General features: G+C 32.8%; 4 protein-coding genes across 8 annotated transcripts; all 4 read left to right on the forward strand.

Moving 5' to 3' along the window:
* Positions 1–948: 948 nt before the first annotated feature.
* On the forward strand, positions 949–6,940 carry LOC146934393 (Pseudouridine synthase family protein). Of its 2 annotated transcripts, none has more exons than XR_015007750.1 (9): positions 949–1,152; positions 1,239–1,344; positions 1,431–1,618; positions 1,696–1,841; positions 2,856–2,947; positions 3,097–3,383; positions 3,694–3,757; positions 4,860–5,618; positions 6,212–6,940. XR_015007750.1 is itself a non-coding variant. In XM_085706273.1 (9 exons), the coding sequence occupies exons 1-9, from the start codon at positions 962–964 to the stop codon at positions 6,401–6,403; spliced, it is 1,329 nt and encodes a 442-aa protein (XP_085562399.1). In that variant the 5' UTR covers positions 949–961; the 3' UTR covers positions 6,404–6,940. The 2 variants fall into 2 exon arrangements, 1 of the variants encoding a protein (XP_085562399.1); XM_085706273.1 differs by having other exon boundaries at positions 5,556–5,618.
* Positions 6,941–7,086: 146 nt separating this feature from the next.
* On the forward strand, positions 7,087–11,472 carry PRK1 (Leucine-rich repeat protein kinase family protein). Its single transcript, XM_085706272.1, has 3 exons — positions 7,087–8,668; positions 9,335–9,946; positions 10,630–11,472. The coding sequence occupies exons 1-3, from the start codon at positions 7,996–7,998 to the stop codon at positions 11,211–11,213; spliced, it is 1,869 nt and encodes a 622-aa protein (XP_085562398.1). The 5' UTR covers positions 7,087–7,995; the 3' UTR covers positions 11,214–11,472.
* Positions 11,473–15,066: 3,594 nt separating this feature from the next.
* LOC146934395 (uncharacterized) lies at positions 15,067–16,420 on the forward strand. Its single transcript, XM_085706274.1, has one exon. The coding sequence runs from the start codon at positions 15,117–15,119 to the stop codon at positions 16,098–16,100; it is 984 nt and encodes a 327-aa protein (XP_085562400.1). The 5' UTR covers positions 15,067–15,116; the 3' UTR covers positions 16,101–16,420.
* On the forward strand, positions 15,142–22,937 carry LOC146934396 (U-box domain-containing protein 35-like). Of its 4 annotated transcripts, none has more exons than XM_085706268.1 (11): positions 15,142–16,773; positions 18,903–19,072; positions 19,166–19,284; positions 19,424–19,545; positions 19,733–19,947; positions 20,059–20,116; positions 20,329–20,638; positions 20,851–20,952; positions 21,086–21,517; positions 21,707–22,495; positions 22,595–22,937. In XM_085706268.1, exons 1-11 carry the CDS (start codon positions 16,679–16,681, stop codon positions 22,673–22,675), a joined length of 2,493 nt encoding a protein of 830 aa, XP_085562394.1. In that variant the 5' UTR covers positions 15,142–16,678; the 3' UTR covers positions 22,676–22,937. The 4 variants fall into 4 exon arrangements, with proteins under 4 accessions (XP_085562394.1, XP_085562395.1, XP_085562396.1 ...); XM_085706269.1 differs by having other exon boundaries at positions 16,572–16,773; positions 19,736–19,947; XM_085706270.1 differs by lacking the exon at positions 15,142–16,773 and having other exon boundaries at positions 18,628–19,072.
* Positions 22,938–26,124: the final 3,187 nt, after the last annotated feature.

The raw sequence follows: 26,124 nt of genomic DNA on the forward strand, positions 1-26,124 counted from the left end.
CATGCCAGCATGGCTAACGGAGCACTTGGACGGAGGGACCTTTTTGATGGACGTCTAACAAATTCAGGGACTAATTTGATATTTCGCATAATTGAGGGATGAAGTTGGGCGACGCGTGAAAATTCAGGGACTAATTTGATGGTTCACTCAATACTTAATATTTCATATTCATAGTAAACAAAAATGCAACAATATGCGGAAACAATTTTTATAAACATATAAGATAAAATTGATATAATAAAATATCAGAAACTCATGACTATTTTCAAAATATAAACATTAATGTAACGTTTCTATTTAGTAACTTTTATTTTATATGCAAAACACCGTTCAATGTTTGCACCGCTCTCGTTGTAGATTTTATGTGTTTATATTTGCATAAAAAAATTTTTATATACATATACGAGAAAGTCAATAGGATAAATTTTTTAAAACTCATGACTATTTTTAAAATATCAACATCAATGCGTTTCCCTAAAATAAATTTTTATTTTATATTTTAAACACCTTTAAATATTTGCACCGCACTCGTTTAAGATTTTACATGCTTATATATGTATTAGAAAATTTTAATTTACCTATATGCGATAGTTGATATGATAAAATTTTAAAAACTCATAACAATTTTCTAAATATTAACATTAATATAATGATTCTATTAAATATTTTTTATTTTATATACAAAATATCGTAAAATACTTGTACCACATTAATCACAAATTTTACGTGTTTAAGTCTCAAAAATCAAATTTTATATATACCGCTATAAGAAAGTTGCAAAATTTTTAAAAACTAATAATTGTTTTTAAAATATCAATATTACTTATTTTTTATATGCGAATTGTGAGATTAAAAAATAAAAAAGATGAAGAAAAAAAAAAAAAACTATTTTAAAGTAAAGTGAATTTGGAGCCTAGCCTAAAATACTTTCAATCTCTCTCACTCCGTAGGGCGTAGGGATATGCATTATTCTTCTATTAGGAAGCACATGTTGATGGGTTCCTTCTTGTTCAGACACAACAACATTTCTCTTTATCCTTCATCACGGTCACGGCGTTGTAATTATTCGATGGAACACCAAAGTGAAAGAGATAGTCATCATGTTCATTACAACCATACCCATCCCTCCAAATACGCTAGATGGAACGCTAGGTTCGTGCGTCACATTCAATTCAATTCAATTCAATTAATACTATGCTTCTATCTCTTCTTCTTATTCATTTTATTTTACATTACAGGGAGAGCTTCGAATTCATGTACGCAAGGCCTTGGCAACGAGTCAATGATTTTTACTTGAACACTGTCCGTGGCAACTTCTCTTTGCCTCTTCTTTTTCAATCTCAGGTCGAATCCCTAACTAACTACATTTCAATTATCAACTTCTTAATTAACCCTTTATCCTTCCTTCTTAATTATTCACTTTCTAACAGACCCATCCTCATCATCATCATCATTCTGGAGTTCCAGAAATTTTGGATAATACTGAGTTCGAAAGTGATGGTGTATCCAAAGATCGCAGTGGGAAGTGGGCAAGATTCAATTTCAAAATTCTTCTTTCCTATCACGGCGCTTCTTTTGATGGCTGGCAAAAGCAGCCAAACTTGAATACTGTTCAAAGGCAACTTCTTCTTCTTCTTCTTCTTCTACACTGTTTAATTCATATTGGATTCTCATTTTGCTTGCTTCTTCATACAGCATTGTAGAAGTGTCACTTGGTAAATTTGTTGATGAAAACAAAACTCAACTGCTCAAGGACAAAGGTCTGCCTATCGAAGGTTGTGCTGCTGTTGCTGGTCGAACAGATAAAGGAGTCACAGCCCTTCAACAAGTTTGTTCTTTTTGTAAGCCATTTCCCTATTCTTAATATCAATGTCTTTGCAATGTCAAATCCTTCTTATAAATGAATTGCTACATACACAATATCAAAAAACCATATGTCTCTGCATTCCACAACCATATGTTATGTCTAACAATATGGCTCATATACAGACATAGAAGAGGGGTAAGGGGCGGTGCGTTGCAAAGCTCCCTCCACCCCTGCCCTTGGGTTTGGCCCAAACGCGTGTGTTAGGCCCAATTGTCGTTGGGGGAGACGGGGGTGCGGGGGACCATAGCACCGCGGTCATGGTTCGTGGGTATTGTCGTAATCTGGTCCATATATATATATATATATATATATATATATATATATATATATATATATATATATATATATATATATATATATATATATATATATATATATATATATATATATATGGGTTTTGCGAGAAGACACCTTTTATGAAGGTGTCTTTTAGCAAGTTATTCTATGAGCATTTGTTAAAAGACACCAACTAATTTTTATGAAGGTGTCTTTTAGCAAAGTTATAACTAAAAAGTGGAAATCACACCTTAAGGTGTGGATTGCTAAAAGACACCTTCATGGGTTCTAGCAAAACCCTATTTCATCAAAAGTACCATACGAAACTATAGCAACTCTATGGTCGTAGAGGTAGACACAATTGACCGAACTGTGTGAACAAAGATGTGTCTCACTGTCTTGCGATTTTCGTTTCTTTTATTCTTCTGTTACTAATTGCTGTTCTAACAAATAACAATTATATTTAGTACATTTAACCTAATTTGATGGTAAAATTGTTATGGATAAATAAGGATTGAGGTTGAGAAAGAGAGAAAAAAATAAAGGAATGTGAAGAAAACTGAAATCTGAAAAGAGAATTCACTGAGATGAAAAACTGAATATTGAAATATGACTAACCAACTGACAGAGGTATAGACAGTGGGTTCTTTTTTTGCACTTTGTCGGATTTGATTGAACCTTCCGTCCCTAATCTAGGGTTCATTATGCACAGACACTTGGAAGAAGGATATTAAACCAAAAGAAATTGAAGATGCAATAAATGACGCAGCACCAGGAAAATTGAGGGCTGTATCTGTATATGAGGTAATATCCTTTTAAATAATATGCGACATGAAGCTAATGTTTGATACAATTATCAGTTGCCATGAATATAAAGAAAAAGAATCAGAAAAAATGGTTTGCTGGTCTCACATTTATAAATGTGATAACAATAATAATGTGAATTATGGTAGGTATCACGTGCCTTTCATCCGAACTTCTCTGCCAAATGGAGGCGTTACCTTTATATTTTCCCACTCACCGATGGACAGGATAAGCACCAAAGTGGCGGCAATGGGGAGTCTTGTGACAGTTTTATATATAATGGAATTTGTGATTCTGACAGCAAGGATGGGTTAGAAAATGAAAATAAATCATATGTGTTCAGCGTAAGGAAGGTGAACCGGCTTTTGCAAAAATTGGAAGGAAAATTGCTGTCCTACAAGATGTTTGCCCGTGATACAAAAGCTTCAAGAAACGAGTAAGAACTTAATACTTGAATTTCTATCTTTGTGGTGCACATTATAGATACTTTCACATCATACTTTTGGGGAAGATAGCGAATTTTATTGTTTATGCGACTATTATTTGGAATCAAATCTTAAATTGTATGGTGTATACAGTTTTTAGATGAATGAGATCTATCATTCAAATGATAATTTTTTTGTTTGACAGCACTCGAGGAATAGATGGGCCACCTTCATATTTCCTTGGTGCTGATACTACTTTTAAGAGGGGAACTGTCCTTCACTGAGTTTAGTCGTTTACTTATTACTGTCATTCTGTTTCAGTGGTCCACCAACAGAGTGTTTTGTTCACCATGCTCGAGCTATGGAAGCCAAATTGCCTATAACTGTGAGTAACTTTTAAATTTTTAATATTTGTGCACTCTGTAACTTCTCTTTATAATTTCCTTTATCTCTTTTTTGTTGCCCAATATTGTTATTCTAAATTCGAAGCACTTTGAGTTGTATGCTCTTTTTATGTTTTGCTGTGCTTGTGGATGTGACTTGCTCCAACTGGCAGAGTGTGCACGCTAGTGCTCTCTACTCTAAGCTTCTAGGTAGCTCAGAAAAACAGATTCTCGTAAGCAGGGCACATTTGTTTGTGAAGATACATTGGTTGATCCAGAGACATGGCCACTACTGGCCTATGGATTCTGTTTTGTCTACTCTGCCCAAGTTCCATTAAATCACTAAACATATCCACTTTATTTCTAGCTTATCTTCACATTTTTCCTTTCATATGATTTAAGCAGAACATTACTGGCAGACCAAGCTTCAAATTATAGTCATATTCATTAGGTGAAAAACAAATTATTCGTGACTTTGCTTGCTTATCATCAGAATAGAGAGGGTAAATTTGTCCAAGTAAACACTGAATAGGGGAAGGAAGGGCAATTTCTGAAGGAGTAAGGATCCTCTCTATTTCTCAAAAGAATGGGAGTGCTCCATCACTAAAGTTTCTGGCGTATAAAGACCTATATTTTTAGAAATGGTGACAGGTGTTTCGTATTACTGGATTTTTATACACTCAAACCATTATGGAGCCCTCCATTTTTTTTTTTTGAGAAATGTAGAGGATCTCTACCTTTTCTGAAGAATGCACAGACATGCATCATTTTACTTCACTTTTTAAATTTATGAATGACAAATATATGGAAGTTTGTTTATGATGGGTTTCTTGGACCGGTGGCTTGAGCTGGGTCATCAACCTCAATATAATTCACATTGCACAGTAAAGTGTATACTGTTTTTTTTTTTGGGGGTACTTTGGGAAGTGAAAGTGTCTAGATATAGCAGATGATAGTTTCTAGACAGCAAAACGGAAAAAGGAGAGTGAAAACACTCGCAGACATATTAGCATTAAGTGAAAACTAAATCTGTAATGCCACTTGACATTAGTCGCAGCCTTTTTTTTTACATACACATTGTTTATGTTATTTTTTGTATGACAGGAATCTTATGAGATATTATTTGTTAGAAATGCTAGAAAAGGACTGGAGAAATTTCTGAATCATACATTAGGTCTGATTTTGCTTGTTTTCATCCTAGCACGGGGTTCTTCAGCTAGCATTTAAGATATATGGTACTACTAGTGTTTTCATGTTTCCTTCAGCAACAAATAATGGAATCTTCCAAACGAGATGAAGATTCTATCGTATTATTTCCATTACACATCTTGACCATTTAGTCCAATCTGCATTGAAATGGATTGAGTTTTATATTGTTGATTCCAATTAGCCTACCAACCAAACATGCAAATTATGCTATTTGTCCATGGACTTCGATATTAACAGATTTTATGTCTCCATAATATTTGTCGTTACATGATTTATATGTCGTTGGCTTCTTTCTATTGATTTTCGTCTATATAACCTTGACAAAAATGTATTTTCAGTATTTTTCCTCTGAAATATTTTACTATACCAAGAAATTTTCTATTGTTGGGTTTGTACTATTCAAAAGCTATATGAATTCTTTTGCCAGTATATTTTTTTATTTATTACATCTTTCAAGTTTTGTCCTTCTGAGTGACAATAGGAATTTAATACTTTCTAGTTATGCTTTAACTCAGACGCCTTGGTTTTATAGAGTTTTTTGATGTTGAAGAGAAGCTTATTGATGTTCCATTTCACCTGTGACATTGCTAGGAAAATGGAGAAGAAACGAGGGTTATGTGCATTGAGTTAGTTGCTAATCGCTTTTTACGCAAGGTAAACATTGTATGTTTTTTATTTCCTTAGAGGAAACCATATTCTCCGAAGGTTTTTGCTTCTCCAATTTTAGAGTGTTAGCAACACTCACTCCAACACTTTTATTTTTGTACACTAACACTGGATGAAATTCATGTATGTCCCACCATTTTGAGAACAGGTCCCACATAAAACGGTGAGATCTACATAAATTTCATTTAATAAGAGATTGAGTATTGAAAAGAGAATGTTAGAGTGAGTGTTGACAAGACCTTTATCATTCTAAAAGAGAGAGAGAGTGTGTGTTAGAATGCTTCAATAAGAGAGAGTGAGTGTTGAAAAGACCGTTATCTTTCTAATATTAAGATGTTGATGCTTCAAAAACAAATGAATCATTTTAAAGGACACATACATTATATATCATTATTTATATTTTATCCATTTGTAATGGAGGGTTATGCCCATAGTTTTTTTTGTTCTTCTGATTTCCTGATTGTGCAAATGCCATGGGCGTGCAGTCTGGTACATAGACCATCTCTAATAATTGGCATGTGTATTTATTATTTATTTATTTTCACATATTGACTCGACTGAGGCTAATCAAATTTTTGCAGATGGTTAGAGTGCTTGTGGCAACCACAATTAGAGAAGCTGCAGCCGGTGCTGAAGATGATGCCTTGTTAAAGCTTATGGATGCTACGTGTAGGCGTGCCACTGCTCCTCCAGCACCCCCTGATGGCCTATGTCTAGTTGATGTTGGTTATGCAGAATTTGAACGGGAAAAATGTTTCATCATGAAAGATTAGAGCTTTGGTAAGTTGTAGAAAAGTGAATTTCTATGAAGAGATCATTTTTGTAAATGACTCTAAAGGGTCAATATTAAAAGCGAAAAATATTGAGTGAGCAAAGTGAAAGCGGATGCATGCACAAGGATTAAAATGAAAGCCATCACATATGTGAAAAACTAAAACCGTGCTTATAAAAAAAAAAAAAAAAAAGGAGGGGAAAACTAAAACCACATTGCTCTTAAACTCGCCGTGGTGCAGGGGAGAAAGTGGAAGGGGAGCAATTTGGATTCCCTCTAATTGTGGAGGCACTGATCTAAATTATTGGATAACACATATTCCTGTATTTTGGACTCGGTTCACCCAAAATTGGGAGTAGCATCATTGTAGAGCTTTTGATCAATATTGAACAATTTAGATTGTGTCTGCGTCAAATTCACGATTCATTTGTCGGAGGGATTTCAGATCTGAATTCTCTCTTTGAATTTGTGTATTGACTTAACTTTTTCTCATTCTCCTTCATTTATTTATCCAATCAAGCCCATGTTCACATCCTTATTGTTGGGGTTTCAGGAATTTTTTTAGCTGCAAACCTATACATATAGGTCGTATCATTTAAAATAATAAACGTTAGTCTTTTATTTATTTATTTGAGACGGAAAAATAGACGTTGCAGTGCGAATGTTATCTACTACTACAATAATTATTCAAAGGTACAGTGCTGTTTGAAAGTTTTTGTTACTGTAATTACCCATTTGATAATAATTGAGCGTTCATTTTCATCTTTAAAATTTGAATCCTAGTTTATAAGAAAAATACAGGCTTGAATATTTTTAATTTTTAAAATAGATGTTTATTTGAATTAGTTTTTCTTTAGTTTTAAAATAACTAGTCCCTTTATATATATATATATAATTTTTGACATGAACTAAAAATACTTAAAAGATTAAAATTAAATAGAAACTAATATTTGAAAGACATCATGTTTTAAGAATAGTAACATTTAAGACAAACAATATTTATCATTACTTGTTTTCCTGCCTTATATGTTACATCTTCTCTCATAATAATAATAATGAGGAAAATGCTAACTAGTTCATGGGGCACTAGTTAAGGAAAATGCTAATAACAATAGAGTGTGGGAATTGGTACAAGTTAGTGCAGAGAGATGTGATAATGAAGAAAGCATGAATGAGCATGGATTGATGATGCAGTGTGAGTGTCGTTGGCCTTTCCTTTTTTATTGTAAAAGGTTGAGTCAGCAGAACAGAAACCTTAAAAATAGGCATACAAAAAGTGGTGTCTTATTTAAATTTCAAGGCTGTCCGAATAGTTCTACACATTGTTATTGTTATGCAACCATGAAACAAAAGACTTGGTCAACCTCTGGTTACCTCACTCTCTCAAATACATTATCCATCTCCTATTATTAGCTCTTCTTTTTCTTTCTTCTCTCTCCTGTTTCAATGCCATCAAAACTTTTCCACCCTCCATGACCAACCCCTTTGCTTCTTCACCCCTAGCAGCTCCTCTTTTCTTTTAATCTCCATTGAGAATCAAACCTTCCCTGAGGGCGCGCACGCCGCCCGTAGCGCGTGTGGGCCATCTTCACTATGGCACTCATCACTCATATTATGAACAATAATATCATATTCATCACATTCATTCTCTTGTTTTGTGTTGTTTCGTTATCTTATGGTGCTTCTGACTCTGAATTGCTCCTCAAGGTAAAGGACAATCTTGAAAAAAACCCTGAGGTATTGTCAACATGGAACACGTCAACCACACCTTGTAATGGTGATCATGCCAATTGGCGTGGTGTTCTTTGTTATCAAGGAAACGTTTGGGGATTGAAGCTTGAGAATATGGGGCTAAAAGGTTTCATTGATGTGAGTTCTCTTAGGGAGTTACCATATCTTAGAACGCTTAGTTTCATGAATAATGATTTTGAGGGTGGTTGGCCTGAGATTAATAAACTTTTTGGTCTTAAATCGCTTTATCTGTCAAATAACAAATTTTCTGGAGAGCTTCCTGAGGATGCTTTTGACGGTATGCAGTGGTTAAAGAAAATTCATTTGTCAAATAATCAGTTTACAGGTCGTATTCCATATTCTGTGAGGTTGATGCCAAAGCTTATGGATTTGAGATTGGATGGAAACAAATTCACTGGACCTCTTCCTCCTTTTACAACAGAATCCAAATTGAAAACAATCAATGTAGCTAATAATCAGTTGCAGGGACCAATACCAGCCGCTCTTAGTAAAATCGACGCTTCTTCCTTTTCCGGTGAGTAACAAATATCCTATTAGCGCACACACATCACATGCATGTATGGTTTATGTATAAATGACTAATATAAATATAACTCAATGTGATTAGCTTAGTGGAAGCATGTTACGTCTGTAAGTTAGGATAACGCGTACACGAAAAAATTGAGATATTCTATTTTTGTTGGTCTTTTGCCTCAAACAGGATCAACTCCCCTAGAAGGATAGTTGTGGATTTGACAAAATTTGGGAGCAGTGTTGTAGGAATTTGAACAAATCCACAAGAGTCATCGCGTTTTATATGGAAACAGTGTATAGATGAAGGTGGCCGTTGCAAATTCAGAAATAAATTAAAGCTATCATAATATGCTTTGATTTTCTTTGTATTATTGACACTGATTAAAGTATAAGGGTCTGCTTGGATTGACTTATTATAGCTTCTCTACCGACATAAACACTTGTGAGGCTATTTGGGAGAAATAACTAATACATAAACCCTTTTAGCTTATATGAAAATCAATCGACTTTATTTTATATTTTATTATAGAAATAGCTAACACATAAACCCTTATATGATAAATGTTTATGTTAGAAGCACTTAATTAAGCTGTTTACCCAAACATGACATAAGTATATATAGCAGCATCAATCTTAACTAGTCTATATGTATCAAAATGATGAGCAGGTAATGAAAATTTATGTGGAGCACCATTGACTGCATGTCCTATAAAGCATGCATCAATTGCAAGTATTTGTGTTGTTGTTGTGGTTGTTTGTGTAGCACTGGCTGTGATTGGAGTTACTGTGTTTTTCATCCTACACCGGCGGCGAAGAAAACGAGAGCCATCATCGACTCTAGAGAATCCACCTTCAGGCCACTACAACAACAAAAAAGTTGGAAGTGAAAGAGATATTGATGATGAAAGTAATAGATCATCAAGATCAATGAGTTCCAACCACAGTAGAAGAAATGATCACATGAAGTTGTCTTTTATAAGAGATGACAGAGAGAGGTTTGATTTGCAAGAGTTGCTGAGAGCTTCTGCTGAGATTTTGGGAAGTGGTTTTTATAGTTCTTCTTACAAGGCTTCTTTGACGAATGGGCCAACAATAGTGGTGAAGAGGTTTAAGCAAATGAACAATGTAGGGAAGGAAGAGTTTCAAGAGCATATGAGAAGGATTGGAAGGTTGAACCATCCTAATTTGATTCCTCTTGTTGCTTACTATTATAGAAAAGAAGAGAAGCTCTTGGTTACTGACTTTGTTCAGAACGGTAGCCTAGCTGTTCGCCTTCATGGTACGTCTTATATATGTATGAACTCATTTCTATTTTTTTTAATGACAGAATCGATCAAGAGTAATCTAGTTCAGATCACGGCTGAAGTCTTCAGTCAAATTTTACTTAATTCACAGCCAAACTTCATATCATTAGGGCCAATTGTTCTTGGAAATCGAATAGTTAACACAAAAAAGAAGAGGGCTTATCAGTCCCCCCTTTCTGCTACATTGACCTTCCCTTAATTACACACACATCCTCTCTATTATGTAAAAGTAGAGAACTTGTATATTATTTAAGAAAAAGTGAAGGGAGACGTATGCAATTTCCTCTTTTTTAACAAAGGCTAGATTTGAGCTAACTACGATGTTTTAAAAACTAGATCGAACACTGAACCAGTGAGACCTTCAAATCATGGTTTAATTGGTTCGATCGATACAATCACGGTTGGACTGAATGATAAATGAAAAGTAAAAATATTAAAAAATAAATAAAAATTCAGTTGAACTGATTGCGGTTGAAATGTTTTTCAACCTTGGTTCAATCAGACTAATGTAACCGGGATCAAGCCAACTAACTATTCCTGGTTCAACTAGTTAAACGTCTGGTTTTTAAAACATTGGTTTACTAGTTGCACATCTATTCGTTCACTAATATTGTTTGCTTATGAATATAGTTATGCATGGTTACTTCTTGTGTTTCAGGACACCAAGCACTAGGGGAACCAAGCCTTGATTGGCCAATAAGGTTGAAAATTGTGAAAGGCATAGCAAGAGGTCTTGAAAATCTATACAAAGATATGCCAAGCCTAATTGCACCTCATGGAAATCTCAAATCTGCAAACGTACTTCTCACTGAAACATTTGAGCCACTTCTCACAGATTTTGGATTAGTCCCAGTAACAAATCAAGAAATGGCCAAGGAAATAATGGTAATATACAAATCACCTGAGTATTTGCAACATGGAAGAATCACAAAGAAAAGTGATGTTTGGTGTCTTGGAATATTAATATTGGAGATTTTAACTGGTAAACTTCCAGCTACATTTTTACAACAAGGTAAAGGAAGTGAGGTGAGTTTAGCAAATTGGGTGATTTCAGTAGTACCTGAGGAGTGGAATAGTTCAGTGTTTGATAAAGAAATGGGTGCAACAAAGAATGGTGAGGGAGAGATGGGAAAGCTTTTGAAGATTGCATTGAGTTGTTGTGAAGTAGATGTTGATAAAAGATGTGATTTGAAAGAAGCTGTTGAGAAAATTCAACAAGTGAAAGAGAGGGATAATTCATGATAGTGAGGAGGATTTTTTTACAGCTGACATGAAATGAAAATAAAAATCTTTTCATGGTGATGAATTGTTATTACCTTACTCATTCAGTACTTGGATTTTCTATCTATATCCCTTAAAATTGAAAAACAATGTCACATTAATATGAGAGATGGATATATTAATTTACCCGGGACATTTTCTCATTAGAAATAGACAGCTTCGTCTACAAGTCAGAGTTTTAGTTCAACTTATAAAAATACAAAATTGTTTGGTGTTTGAATCCCGACTCCACCACTTATGTGTGTGAGTTTTTAATTACTATTGTCTATAGAAAATATAGATTGCTTCTATGCTTTATTGCAATTCCAAATATTGGAAAATGTTGATATTTTATAAATGATTGCCTGACAATATCCTATATTTCCTTTTTATTTTTCACAATATCCTATATTTTTCAGTAAAATTTTTTTTTTGTAAATAATAATAATAATACAATTATCTAAATATTTTTAAGAGCAAAATGGGTCAAAGCTCCAAAACAATTCTCTATTTTTTATTTTTATCTTTACAAAAATCTTATATAAAATCATGTTTTTTTTACAAGACCGTCGATTGGGTTGGAGTATTGTGGGCATCTAAATTGTCAAGGTAGTGGAAAGAATTCTGCTCTTTACCCAAACAATTTTGCTCGTTCCCAAAGTAAATGTCTATATTGCCCCTGCGTGAGTTACCGAAGTTAAGTCACGCTGCGTGAGTTAACTCACGCTGCTTTAAAAAAATAATCGATCAACCCAATTCAAGAGAAAAGGAATCAACAGAGGAATTTAATTCCCCAATTCCAAATCGATTTCGATTGCAAATCTGAACTCATTCAAAACATATATTGCTTGCTGAAATCAATTCCCCAATTCCTTATACATTGCCGACACAATTAAGACTTGTTTAATGTGTAAATTGTCCAATGAAGACTCATTAAAAGCATATATTGCAGTAGGTAAATTCTTGCATGTACACCCTCCGGTCACTATTATATAAGCAAAAATCAACATTCTAGGTTCATTCATTAAATGATGTATGTAGTCTTTGTTATAGACTACATACATCATTTAATGAATGAACTTAAAATGTTGATTTTTGCTTATAATAATGACCAGAGGGTGTAAGACTTGTTTGCCGACACAATTAATTGGTGTAATTAAAGGAGGGGTTGAAAAATTGGAAACAAACCAACCGTTTCAGTGAACAACGATTTGGAATTTGCAGAATTGGATATTGCAGAATTGAAAAATGTTACGTGAAGCTTGCGTGAGTTTGGGAAGAAAATACAAAACTAGAGTGAGTTAACTCACGCTACTCATTGTATGTTTTGGTGAACTAGCGTGACTTAAGTCAAGCAACGTGACTTAAGTTGCGTTTCGTTTTGCACTAGCGTAAGTTAAGTTACGCTACGTACCATTTTGCACTAACGCATGTTAAGTTGTGTAAGGGTAACAATGTCATTTACTTTGGGAATGAGCAAAACAGTTTGGGTAAAGAGCAGAATTCTAGTGGAAAGATATTTCGATGGATGAACCCAACACATAAGTTACAAACAGACCCTTTTGGGTTAAGAGAATCATAGACACGCCAATCTTGAATCTAGAAAACAATCCGACTCAAGATTTTCAAAATTAGAGTCACCAATTTGAATTTAATTAGACAATCTAAATTTTTTAGACATAGTATAAAAATTCAGCGGTATTTGGTCAAAGCTTTTTATTTCTTCCTCCCAATTTTTTATTTCTTGTACCTTTTAACGTATACTCCCTCCGATCACATTTATAAACAAAACACAGTTTTTAAGGTTCATTGAATAACTAATGTATTTGGTCTATAAATGTGACCAAATACATTAATTATTTCACGAACCTAAAAAATTGCTTTTTGCTTATAAATATGACCGGAATGAGTATTTCTCATGTGAACTCCAGATTACTATGATCATCTTCGCCCTTTGAATTTTACTTAGCTCTTGTCTGAACTCCGGATCATCATGGCCCTCTTCCTGTAGAAATCGGATGGTTAACACACAAAAAATTGATTAATCAAAGAGTTCCAAAAAAAAAGACGCGTCTTTCCTTACTTTATTTTATATATATATATATATATATATATATATATATATAATTATAATGATATTTATCCATTTAAATTGGTATAATACATTGAAAATAACATAAATTCAACTTCTTTAAAAATGAAAAGGATAAATATGCAAAACTCACAACACTCGTATTAATAACATAATGACAAAATGCATTGAAAGGCTACAAATTCAAAGTGACAAATCTATTTATGTCTATGTAACATTAAGAGCTAAATTATTGATTAAAATTGTAAAGGGTGAAAGTCAATCTATCAATTTAAAACAAATGAACACTACAATAAGACGAAAAACAAATAACACCTTACCAACGTGACTAACAAAACAACGTCGATAGTACCAGAGCTCTCTGATGAGCACATAGCAAATTGTTGTTTCGCCTTTTAATAAAAAGAAAGTTTATCAAATGGTACAAGAGAGATTCATGAATCTAATTCAAAAGAAGTGAAAAAAATTCCTTTCAATTCTGATTAAAGTGGATCCCTACTATTTTGGCTTGAGTCTCAGGCTACATAAATTCGCTATATCCTACTTGAGCTTTTTTTGGATGAGAACTTGACATATTCTTTTGAGAGAAAGAATAAGTCAAAATTCACAGTATCTTACTAGACCTTTTTTTTTTCTTTCTCTTTTCTCAAAAAAACACTTGACCTATTTTTTTTTTATTATAATTTATTAATTAATATTATTTCTTAAAATTTTAAAAGTCTGTATAAATATATTTATAATTATCACTACCAAAAAAATATATTTATAATTATATTTTCTTTTTATTTTTTAATATCTGATTACAATCTTTGATTAAATTACACTCATCTCCCCTAAGAGAAGCTTGAATTACACTCTCCTCCCCTCTTATGTCAAAATACACACTCCCTTCCCTTGGAAAAGTAAAATTTATACTTCTCTCCCCTATAAGATGCTTGAATTACAACTCTCTTCCTTAATAGTTAAATATGCACTATACTTTAATCTATTTTAACATAAATAAATATTTTCATGATATATACTAACTTTGTACCACTATTTAAGAAAAATAAATTCATTTCTTTATAATTTAAATGTCAATGATAATTAAATTTAAATATTTTTCTATTAATTTTATAATTTAGAGTATAAAATTTAAATTTTTTTTTAAAGAAAAAACTTTTAAATAACCATACTTTGTCGTCTTTAGTAATTTTTCACATATTTTAATTATATTTTGGGTTGTTTCATATTTTACAATAGGGTTTAAAACTATATGTTAATAAAATTGTGAATAAAAAATAGAGAAAAATATGTATTCAAATTTTGATTATATTAAAATGGGTCCGCAATACAATTTTTTTCGAAGTGTGTTAGATTATATTTTTTTTGGTAGACTATTAAAAAAAAATATTGAGGGAGTGCAGTGTAGATTTTAACATAAGAGAGAAGAATGTAATTCAAGCTTTTCTTAGGAGAGGTGAGTGAAATATTTTCTAATATGTTTTGAATAAGAAGGGAGGCAAGTGTATATATTTAACATAAGAGGATGTGGGTGTAATTCAAGCATCTCTGAGGGGAGAGGAATATAATTTACTCTTTTAGTTTATGTGACATTCAATATTTTGAATCTTGATTAACAAGTTTTTTTTTTTTATAAATCTTGATTGACAAGTTATTAAAATATAAGTAATTGAATCAATTATAGTAAATAATTTGAATGAAAATATTTTTAATTTTGTTTTACCAAATTAAGCTTGTTGAGCGGTTCCTTTTGCCTTGAGCTCTCTCATAGAAAGAAAAACAACACTTTTATGAAAACCTCAAAAAAAAAAAGTGAAGAGAGAAGAAGAAACTGTAAAATTTCACCCTTTCATTGTGGCATTTCAACAAACACCACAACTCCATCATCCATGGAAGCTCTTGCTTCACTTCACCACCGTCACCAACCTCTTTGTTCTTCTCTCCACCCTTCTCTATCATCAACCACCGCTTCTTCTCTCTTTCTCTCACAACCTTCACCTTCAACTTCACCATCATCTTCCATTAGAGCTTTATCTTCACCATCACCCCCTTCTTCTGAATCTCTTCAAAATCTTCAATACCCAGAAACCAAAACCCCTCAATTCTTCAACCCTCTTGTGAAAGTTCCAAACTTTGACCCTCCTCGTCAAAACCCAGAACCTAAATCTCCTCAATTTTTTAACCCTATTGGTAAATTTCCCTCTTTTGTTACTGTTACTGTAGCTGCATCAGCTTTTCTCTTTCTGGGTTGTTGTCAAAATGGGTTTAACAAACCAATAACATCACTTTCTTCAGTTGTTTCTGTTGAGGAAAAAGCATTGGATGAAAAAAGTGATTTTGAAGAATTTTTGGGAAATAAACCAGATCATGTTGAATCTGTTTTGTATTTGAAGATGAAAGAGAGAATTCGCGTTGTTCACAGTTTCAAGAAAATTAAAACTGATGATGATGAAGCATGGGAAGTTTTGAGAGCAGAGGTTGTTAGCTGCAGTGAGAATTTGGAGTTGATTAAGATTGGTTTTGAAGAGATATTGGAGAAAGATATGGATTGTAACAAGGCGCATGAGGATCGTGTTCTCGAGTACCTTGAAATGGTTGATGAATGTTATGCCTTGTTGAAGGGTATTAAGGTTGCAATGGATAAGTGTGAGAGAGAGGATGCAGATATAAATCGTTATCTTAGATTATTCGGCAAGGTTGTTGATCGTATTAGGGTCTTGGAAGGAGATATGGTTGGTGCTTTGAAGTATTTTAAGCAGCTTGAACAAGAGTGAGTAACATGAAATTTGATTTTAGGGTCTTCTTTTGGATGATTCATTTCTGATAATCACCGAAGAAGATATTTTTCAGGCTTCTTTTCAAGTTTTGGTTTAGTTTCAGTTATTACTTTCATTACTTTTATCATATGATATGTTAATTTAAAGTAGTGGTTTATTAAGATGTGAAGCACATGTATATAATTAGGTATTGAACATTTAATTATTTAGTAGCATATCATCCTTTGTTGTTGTATTGTATGGTATGCACCATTTCATGTCCTTTGACATTGCTTACTGGTATGAGATGTTAATTTAAGCATAAATTTTTGACCTAAGTTGATGAATTTTTCCAATCGTTTGCTTTTATCGAAGCTTTTACAATCGGCTTGGTTTTATGCGTTCTGGAATATTGTAATTCTGTTTCTGATTTTGCGAAGTGTGAGAAACAGATTATATTTTGCAGTTTGATCAGGAGTGCTTTTGAATTGGTGGCTTCTAAACAATTAAGTTTTATCATGAATTTTATCCCTTGCACAAGATTCCGAAGAAAAATATGTTGGAAATTTCTGCAATTGCAATCAAAATAAAAAGCTATGAATTTTTCTAGTTTTGAAGATAAAAATCGTGAACCCAAGTTAGGAAATCTCAAGCCAGAATCAACTTATGGGAAGCGAACTGCACCTTTAAGGTGAGGGTAACTAAAACCTTACAAATTATATTCTTTTCAACATTTAACATGGCAGCATTTAGAATTTGTACATACAACTCGACTTCTAGTGATTTATACCTTGTTTTGTTTAACAGATTTTTTGGGTACAGTACAATATTTGTTTACTAGTTGGCCATTGTTTCTTTCACTGCCTTTGCCACAAAATGTATAGATCTTATGCAGTTTAAAAATTTTCCAGTTGAAGTTGGAAATATAATATAAATTCATTTAAGTGTCTTCACTTATAGGTAGTTCATGGCTTTTGACTATTATTATTGGCATACCTTTGTGGCGTCGCCACAATAGAACATGATATTTAACTTGTTTCTTAAGCCGAATAAGGTTTAAAAAGTATGCTACGTGTTTACACATACATGTTTCGTGCAAATGGAGTTAATGAAAAAAGTTTCTCTAGCCTTTATTGTTTGTCCAGACACCAAATCTGTTAAGTTGATTCTTTAGATTGAATATTAGACTGTACTGGCTAGCAAGCTTGACTTGCAGGCGTGTAAGACCACCCCAATTGAGTTTTGTAGTCATCTCTGTGATCCAAAATCGTTCCCCCACCCAGCTGACAATATTCAAATTCATTATTCAATTGTTCCCCAAGTCTATGCCCAAAACATTGAAAACTTCACGATCTTTTTTAGTTGAGAACAGTGGCTATAGTATTGTACCTGAGTTTCATCCAATTCAATGGCTCATGTTCTCCGGAAAAACACTTTTGTTGTTAAGGTAAGTTTGATCTTTACAAGAGCTTTTCATCATTTATCTTGTCTTTGAAGCTCAGTCATTGGCACTGTCAACACATTGTACCCATTTTTACGACAACGATACTGATAGTCTGAAGGCAACAACATAGTGTGAAATTGTTGACTAATGACCACATTCAATTACATTACATGTAGCATTACTATTGCTAATTTACTGCAGAGTACAAACAGTCTTGCTACTTTACTACCAACGATTGTCTGAATTGATGCAATTTCTTAGCTCTTTAAAGCTTGTGTTTGATATCGCATTAGCGGTGAAACACAAACTACCGCGTGTTTCAAGTTGTAAGTTTTCACATAAAGCTGCATTAGGACGCGAGAATGGTAAAGCCGACACACAAGCAAACATTACAAATAATATTTTGTCAAAATTACTTACAGTTTGGAACTTCTAGTTATGTTATCAAACGTAGTGGTGGAGACGAATAAAAAGATTTGAAGTAAATTGATTTTAAAAAAAATTATGAAATAATTTCACAAGAGTTTATTATTTTTGTTGTTGCAGTCCTTGTGATATTCTGTTCATGTTCAATCCATCCACAAATATTCAAATAAAAAAGTGTATTATTGGATTTAAAAACAAAATCAAATTATAAAGACTAAAACAAAACAGACATAGACAAAACAAAAACAATGTCTTGATGTAAAAAAAACAATCCTGGTTAAAAACGATGTCTTGTTGTAAAAAAAACAACCCTGGTCAAAATGATTTTTTTTTTCTTTTTGCGGAAGTCATTTTGAATAAAAGATTTAGAAATAAACAAGATAATATATGTCTATTTTTTAAAGGAGGTTTCGAGGTGATTCACTAGCTAAAAAAATATTATCTTGGAGAGAAGAAAAACAACGAGAGAAGTATTGTATTTTTGTTTGTTAGCTAATTATGGTTTGCGTCAATATTAACCTTCATAGATTACAACAACACATGTCATTATGTTATGGTTCATTACAAAATGTAGTACGCGTGATTATTCACTAAATATAGAAAATATTAACAAACTGCTAACTTGGAGTTACAAAATACTTCTTAAAATAGTTACGACCAGGTATTAGTTATATGTTTCTACACTTACATTTGTTGTCAATTCCTTCTTCAAAATGTTCTGTCTCTAGCTAGTACACTAAAAAAAACACAATAAATAGAAATTTCTTCTAGTTGATTTCACAAATTCATTTATTCATTAAAAACACTGTTTTACATTTAGGGTAATAATAATTTACATTTATTATTACCATCATTGATTTATTATTACCTTCATTCAATTGAAGGTAATAATAAAATCAATAGGGGTTTCATCAATATTGAGAAAGTAAATTGATTAGCATAATGTCAAGGTCTATTCAAGAGAAGAAGCTAGGTGCAGGACGTGTTGTGGCAGTGGCAATTGAGAACAACAAAACAAGTCAATATGCAGCTAAATGGGCTGTTGATAATCTTCTTCCTAAAGATCAACATCTCTTGTTAGTCCATGTTAGACAAAAAGCTTCTTCCATTCCTACAACAAGTAATTATTATTCTTCTTCATTCAAGGCCTAAATATTTTTCATATTTAACAAACCATGCACACGTTAATTACTTCAATGATTCATTAATGCAGCTGGAAGCCATGTATCTGTTGATGCCAATGATGATGTAGGCAGAGCATATATGCGACAAATGGACAACGAATCTAAGGAGCTTTTCAGTTCCTTTCGTGTCTTCTGCAATAGAAAGAATGTAAGTTCTAACACATAATGTGCTCTTGACTTTTCTAGGGATTGCTATCTGGCTCTCGTCCACAAATATCCTAGATTCACCCAAAAAAATCAGAAAACTAACGATTAAATGTCTCATTTTTTTTCTTTAAATATGATAGATACTATGCAAGGAAGTTTTATTGGAGGACATGGATGTATCTAAGGCAATCATAGAAGGTATTAGAGAATATTCCATTGAACTTTTGGTTCTTGGGGCACCATCAAGAAGTGGTCTTGTGAGGTAATTATTCATTCCGCACTTCTTACCAAATATTAGTCCAACCAACTATGAGAAATAGAATAAAAAACATGCATGATCATCACAAGAAAACATTAGTTTGAGCAAAAAATGAAGATATTTTGAACCATTTTTTATTGTGTCGGAACATAACATATTCCATTTTTTGATGAATTTTAATGCATGACAGAAGATTTAGGACAAGTGATGTTCCTAGCCTTGTGTCTAAAGGGGCGCCTGAGTTCTGCACCGTGTACATTATTTCCAAAGGAAAAATCCAATCTGTAAAAACTGCTACTGCTCCATTAGCTCCTAAAGCCATGCCCCGTAATAATGCATTGCAGCCACAACAAAGTCCTGATAGAATCGATGTACAACAACTAATGCGAAACCACCCACTACGACGTATGTTTATTTCTATTTTAATATTAATCTAATTTTGGTTATGTTATGTCATTTTTGTTTTTTGTAATGTTGCTCACAAAATATTATTTGTATGTATCTGTTACATCACAGCCTCAAATGAGAAACCAACATACCTTGCACATCGTCCAGGCGATGAAAATGAAATCATGTAAGCAACTTATGAATTATTAGTTGGAATTATATAAAACAATCTAATGTAAAAACTGATAACATTCGTAGCATATGTTTAGACAAAAAAAATTCTTTATGCTATAATATAGTATGCATCGTTACTATGCATAAAGTTATCTGAATGTTAATAACAATATAAGTCTACATGAGAAATGGTTACTGAGAATAGTAACTTCATTTTATGGACAGATCACCATTCACAAATGGTGCAAGACCGACACACAGATCGTATGAGTCCTCAATCTCTGACTCAGACATCTCATTCGTCAGCAGTGGAAGGCCAAGCATTGATAGGATGTTCCCTTCATTGTATGAAGAAATGGACTCTGGAAATGGAATCACCCCTCGAATTTCAGGAAGCTCGGATTATGATCTTAGAAGCTTCGGTTCGTCGTACTCAGGTGTTAAGTCAATTGATCACAATGATTATTCATTCAATTCACAAGACAGCGGTCGTAGTGGGATGTCCATGTCATCACAATCAAGGATATCATACTCGGTAAGCTTATTAGAACTCTATGTTATATGTATATAATTAACAAGGTGAAGATGACCTAATATGCCTTAATCTGGTTAACATGACAAGCGCCATGGACTTGTGAGATTTAAGTATGTAGTAGAAAGGTGTCTAAAAAAACCATATGTATGTATTTCTTTTGTCTTATGCGTCTAGGATGAAAGATTTGATAAATGTTTATTTTGAAATTGTAGGACGAAGTGGAAGCTGAAATGAGGAGGTTGAGGTTAGAGTTGAAGCAAACAATGGAAATGTATAGTACAGCTTGTAAGGAAGCACTAACAGCTAAAGAAAAGGTGTTTTGCAAATTTTAATTCAGTTCAAATATATTAGCGAATAAACTAAATTGCCATAAAAAAAAAAACACACGTAACTAAATAACTAAAATAGTGACCGTCAATAAACTAACATAACATCATTCTCCTACAGGCACTGGAACTTCAACGTTGGAAATTGGACGAACAAAGGAAATTGGAAGATACACAATTTTCTGAAGAAACATCATTGGAAGTCGCTGAGAAAGAGAGAGCAAAATCTAAAGCTGCTATGGAGGCAGCAGAAGCATCACGAAAAATTGCAGAGTTGGAAGCACAAAAAAGAATGAGTGTAGAAATGAAATCTAACTCTGATTCTGATCAGAGAAAAAGGACAATAGGAGACAGTGTATTAAATAGTCCTGCAAGGTATAGAAGATACAGTATTGAAGAAATAGAAGAAGCAACAAATTACTTTTCCAACTCATTGAAGATTGGTGAAGGAGGTTATGGACCAGTCTATAGGGCCGAACTAGATCACACCGCAGTTGCTATAAAAGTGTTAAAACCTGATGCGGCTCAAGGACGCTCACAGTTTCAACAGGAGGTACTGATATTTTAAAATGACATAATATACGACAAAAATATTTTAAACGAGACGCCTAATAAGTGACAGATGGAGTATAATTAAATCACCAAAATCATTTGAGCCTTGATGTAACTAGTGGAATAATATATAGTTGAATATTATTGATTTAATTAATCAATTAGGTTTTTTGGTATTTGATTCATGCAGGTTGAAGTGTTGAGTAGCATAAGGCATCCACACATGGTTCTCCTCCTTGGAGCATGTCCGGAGTTTGGTTGCCTAGTGTATGAGCACATGACCAATGGAAGCTTGGATGATTGCCTATTCAGGAGAAATAATAGTAAATTACCAGTTCTACCATGGCAGCTAAGATTTCGAATTGCTGCGGAGATTGCAACCGGTCTCCTTTTCCTTCACCAGACAAAACCTGAACCATTGGTGCACCGTGACTTGAAACCTGGAAATATTTTGCTCGACCGGAACTATGTGAGCAAAATCAGTGATGTAGGGCTGGCAAGGCTTGTCCCTCCCTCAGTTGCAGACTCTGTGACACAGTATCGAATGACAGCAACCGCTGGAACTTTCTGTTACATTGATCCGGAGTACCAACAGACGGGCATGCTTGGAACCAAGTCTGATATTTACTCACTTGGGATCATGCTTCTACAAATGATAACAGCGAAGCCACCAATGGGTTTGAGTCACCATGTTGCAAGATCTATTGAGAAAGGTACTTTTGATGAGATGCTTGATCCTGCCGTTGAGGATTGGCCAATTGAACAGGCTATGCATTTTGCCAAGCTTGCTATTCAGTGTGCAGAAATGAGAAGAAAAGACAGACCTGATCTTGGCAAAGTTATTTTGCCTGAGCTCAACAAACTCAGAGATTTTGCTGATGAAAACATGCCTATGATGATGGTGATGTTTGGTGGTGGTGCAGGATTCGCTCAAAGAAATAACAATTACTCGCGATCAAGATTGTCCTCATCAATTCAAGTAAGTCACACTCACACCTTTCATAAAACATGTTTTGTTCTACATATATTATACTCTTATATCATATTATCATAATCATGTGTGTTTTTTTTTATGTAGGACTCAATGAGTGAATCCCAGTCTATGTCATTGTCAGGATATGAAAGCCATTCAAGCTCATCATCGATGGGAAAAATGTAAATTCTGCACTCCATAGTAAATATAAATGCTTCTTCTACCTTGTTTTCGACAATGTGATTCATAAAGTGTGTTTCACAATGAAGAACCAAAGCGGCATAATGTCATGACATTGCAACCGGCATCCACTTCAAAGTCTAAGTTCTGGGTTGATTTGTGAATGGGAATACAACAGACATGAATGTAACTGTAACTATATATGCAACTGTTCAATTGTATTTAGCAATTTTTTGTCATTCATGAATACAACAACAGACTTGAAACATACACCGTGTTCTTGCATTGCATTGGTCTAATCTTTTGGATAGAACTTGCTGGTTTTAAGCGGGATGAACAAATAAAACATGTATATATTTCATTCTATAAATTTTACAACACAATTTCCAAATCCTATTACTGATGCATCTCTTACAACTTTTCATGTCGATATAATAACATCCTCATAATTTTTTCTTCTTTTCATTTTCTTTTGATCAAATATTTTACCATCTCAATTTCTTAGGACGTCCAAAAAGAAGACAAATTACATACAATATCCGAGTATCCGACTTAAGGTTGAAAACAAGAAATTAACACGGTGTATTAAAACAAGGGTTAAATACACTACCCAAAAAAAAAAAAAAAAAACAATGCTTAAATAAGTTTTTGGTCTCTATAAATACAACAAATTTTGTTTTTAGTCCTAGAAAAAAAGTGACATTTTTGGTCTCTATAAAAATTGTTAGCACACAATTTTAGTCACTATTAAATTAAAATTTATTTAATTATTCTTAAACTTCCATATTTTTTAATGGTTTTTTCTAGACATGTCAAGAATATTATAAGAAACTCTTTTATAAAAAAAAAATATATTTTTAACCTTTAATGATTTAAATATATATTTTTCTAAACACCAAAATCTCAAGATTAAAGTAATAAAAATTTGGACCTAAAAATTAAATTTTGAGCTAATTGTTTTGCAAAAAATTGTATAATGTTCTAAATAAGTATGTAAAAAAAATAATTTAAAAGTTTAAAATTTAAAGTATAATTAAACAAATTTTTTTGCTCAAAAAAAAAAATTAAACAAATTTTAATTTTACAAGGGCTAAAAGTATGTGCTGGAAAATTTTATAGGGACGCAAATATGCCATTTTTTTATGAGGACTAAAAACAAAATTGATTATATTTATAAGGACCAAAAACTCAATTAGCACTTAAAACTATCTTATAAAAAGTACATAAGACTTACGCCAACGCAAAAACCATTAAAATATATAAAAAAATTCACAGAAACCTAGTGACACAAAATCAAGCATGTCTTGATTTATGATCGATAACCTACAAAATACGAAAAGTATGGGCTGATTTTTTTTTTTATAAAAACCCAAACATGCCATTTTTTTATGAGGACTAAAAACAAAATTAATTATAGGGTTAAATATGTTTTTAGTCCTTATAAAATTGGGATTTTTTAAGTTTAGTCCTTACTTAATTTTAATAGGTTTTTTACTCCCAGTAAAATATTTAGGCACTTAGTTTTAGTCCCTACTAAATTACAAATTTGTTTAAATATGCTTAACCTCTTAAGTTTTTGAGCAATTTTTTACGGACATCTTAAGAACATTACTAAAAGTTCATCCGAAAAAAATTATCTGAAAATTTGATTTATACATCCAAATTTTTGTTACTTTTGTCTTGAACTTTTTTTGTTTTAAAAAAATCCTATTTAATTTATTTCATGTTAAAAAATTCTAAATTTTTGTAAATAAACCTTTCGCAAATATTCTACACTTGTGTAAAAAAAATCGTTCAAAGATTTAAGGGTTTATGAAAAATTAAACAAACTTTATTTTAGCAGAAACTAAAATTACATGTTAATATTTTTTATGAGGCTAAAAATGCTATTAAAATTAAGTAAGGACTAAACTTAGAAGTTTCTAATTTTATAAGGATCAAAAACATATTTAACCCTTAATTATATTTATAGATACTAAAAACTAATTTATCCCTTAAAACACTCTTATGCCTTACGCCAACAAAAAACAATTAAAATATATATAACAAATCACAGAAAGCTAGTGACACAAAATCAAGCATGTCTTAATTTTAACTTGCTAGATATGATTGATAACCTACAAAATGTTGGTTATTACCTTGCACTTATCCCATGTGTTTTATAAGATATTGAGTGATTGCATGACTTATAACATCTAATCAGTTACTATTTAGGAATTTAGAAAGTTAATTAGTTTTAGTTGTTATTTAGTCATTTTGAACTAGTAATGCTTAATATGCTTGGTTTTGTGGAACATGTGAAATATCTAGTGTTGTGATACAAGAAGATACATCGCTGGGAGTGATCCTAGCGATGTAGGAAGATGCAGCGGTATGAGTGATTATGGAGATGTATCGCTGCAGAACTTCCAGTACGGTCATACACTTGTATGAACTCTTGGGTCCCTTGTTTACCTTTGCTTGGGGACGAAGTTCGATGAGATGTCCCCAATGATTGTAGTACGAGGAATAAAAGAATATGTTGAATACCAAGAGGATAAGACAAAGACGTATGTTATGAGAGATTACCAAAGTGCACAACTTGCAGTGGTTGGACTTGTACTATAAAAGGACAACCACATTGTGATGCCGAAATTTGATTGTTTGAATTGAGCCAAGACCCAACTAGGGATAACAATCACTATAATTCTCACTTCATCCCATCTCTTCCATAGATAAACATGAGTTCTAGTTCTTAGTGAGTTAGAGTTAGAATTACTTAGGAGATGCAAAAAGCTCACCTATTTTCATTTTGGAATGTAATCATATTTTAACTCTTAACTTCTCCATTTATGTAGTTATCATGTTTTTAGTCATCTCTTCTTTATTTTATGCTTTTGTGGTTAAATTCATCATGAGCTAAACTTCTTTAATTGTTTAGACATGACGAGGTTATGATTATATTTGTATAAGATTAGAGAATTATCGCTTCAAGCTTATTTTAAACAAACTATTTTAAAGATAATCTTTAAAAGTAAAACTTTGATAGGTTTTACATTTATTGCTAAACTCCCTGAGACTGAAAAGAGATGGGAGTAGAATTGTTTGTTTAATATTAGTTACTTCCCTAAGATTTAAAGAAGATGAGAACTTGAAATATTACTCGATATCAACATAGATCTTTGAGCACGAAGATCAAAGATCTAGATTTCTTGTCATAGGCAAAATTCTCAGCCTCTCCATGAGAAGAGCTACCGAGACCTAACATGGTAAAGTTACATGTTAAATACCATAGTGAACCCCTAAAAGTATGCCGTCCCATGTTTAACATGATGGTTGAGTTAAAATACCCTTAAGGCGACCATGTTGCCAAAAAGCTATATAAAGCTATATCTCTCTATATCGTTGGAAAGTCATGTTATAACTGATTCTTTGTCCTAAACCACACTTTTATTCTTGATATCTTTTAAGTGTTT

This window comes from Medicago sativa, chromosome 4 (genome assembly GCF_051527215.1).
Source record: "Medicago sativa cultivar Bolivia chromosome 4, Bolivia_mono, whole genome shotgun sequence".
NCBI lineage: Eukaryota > Viridiplantae > Streptophyta > Magnoliopsida > Fabales > Fabaceae > Medicago > Medicago sativa.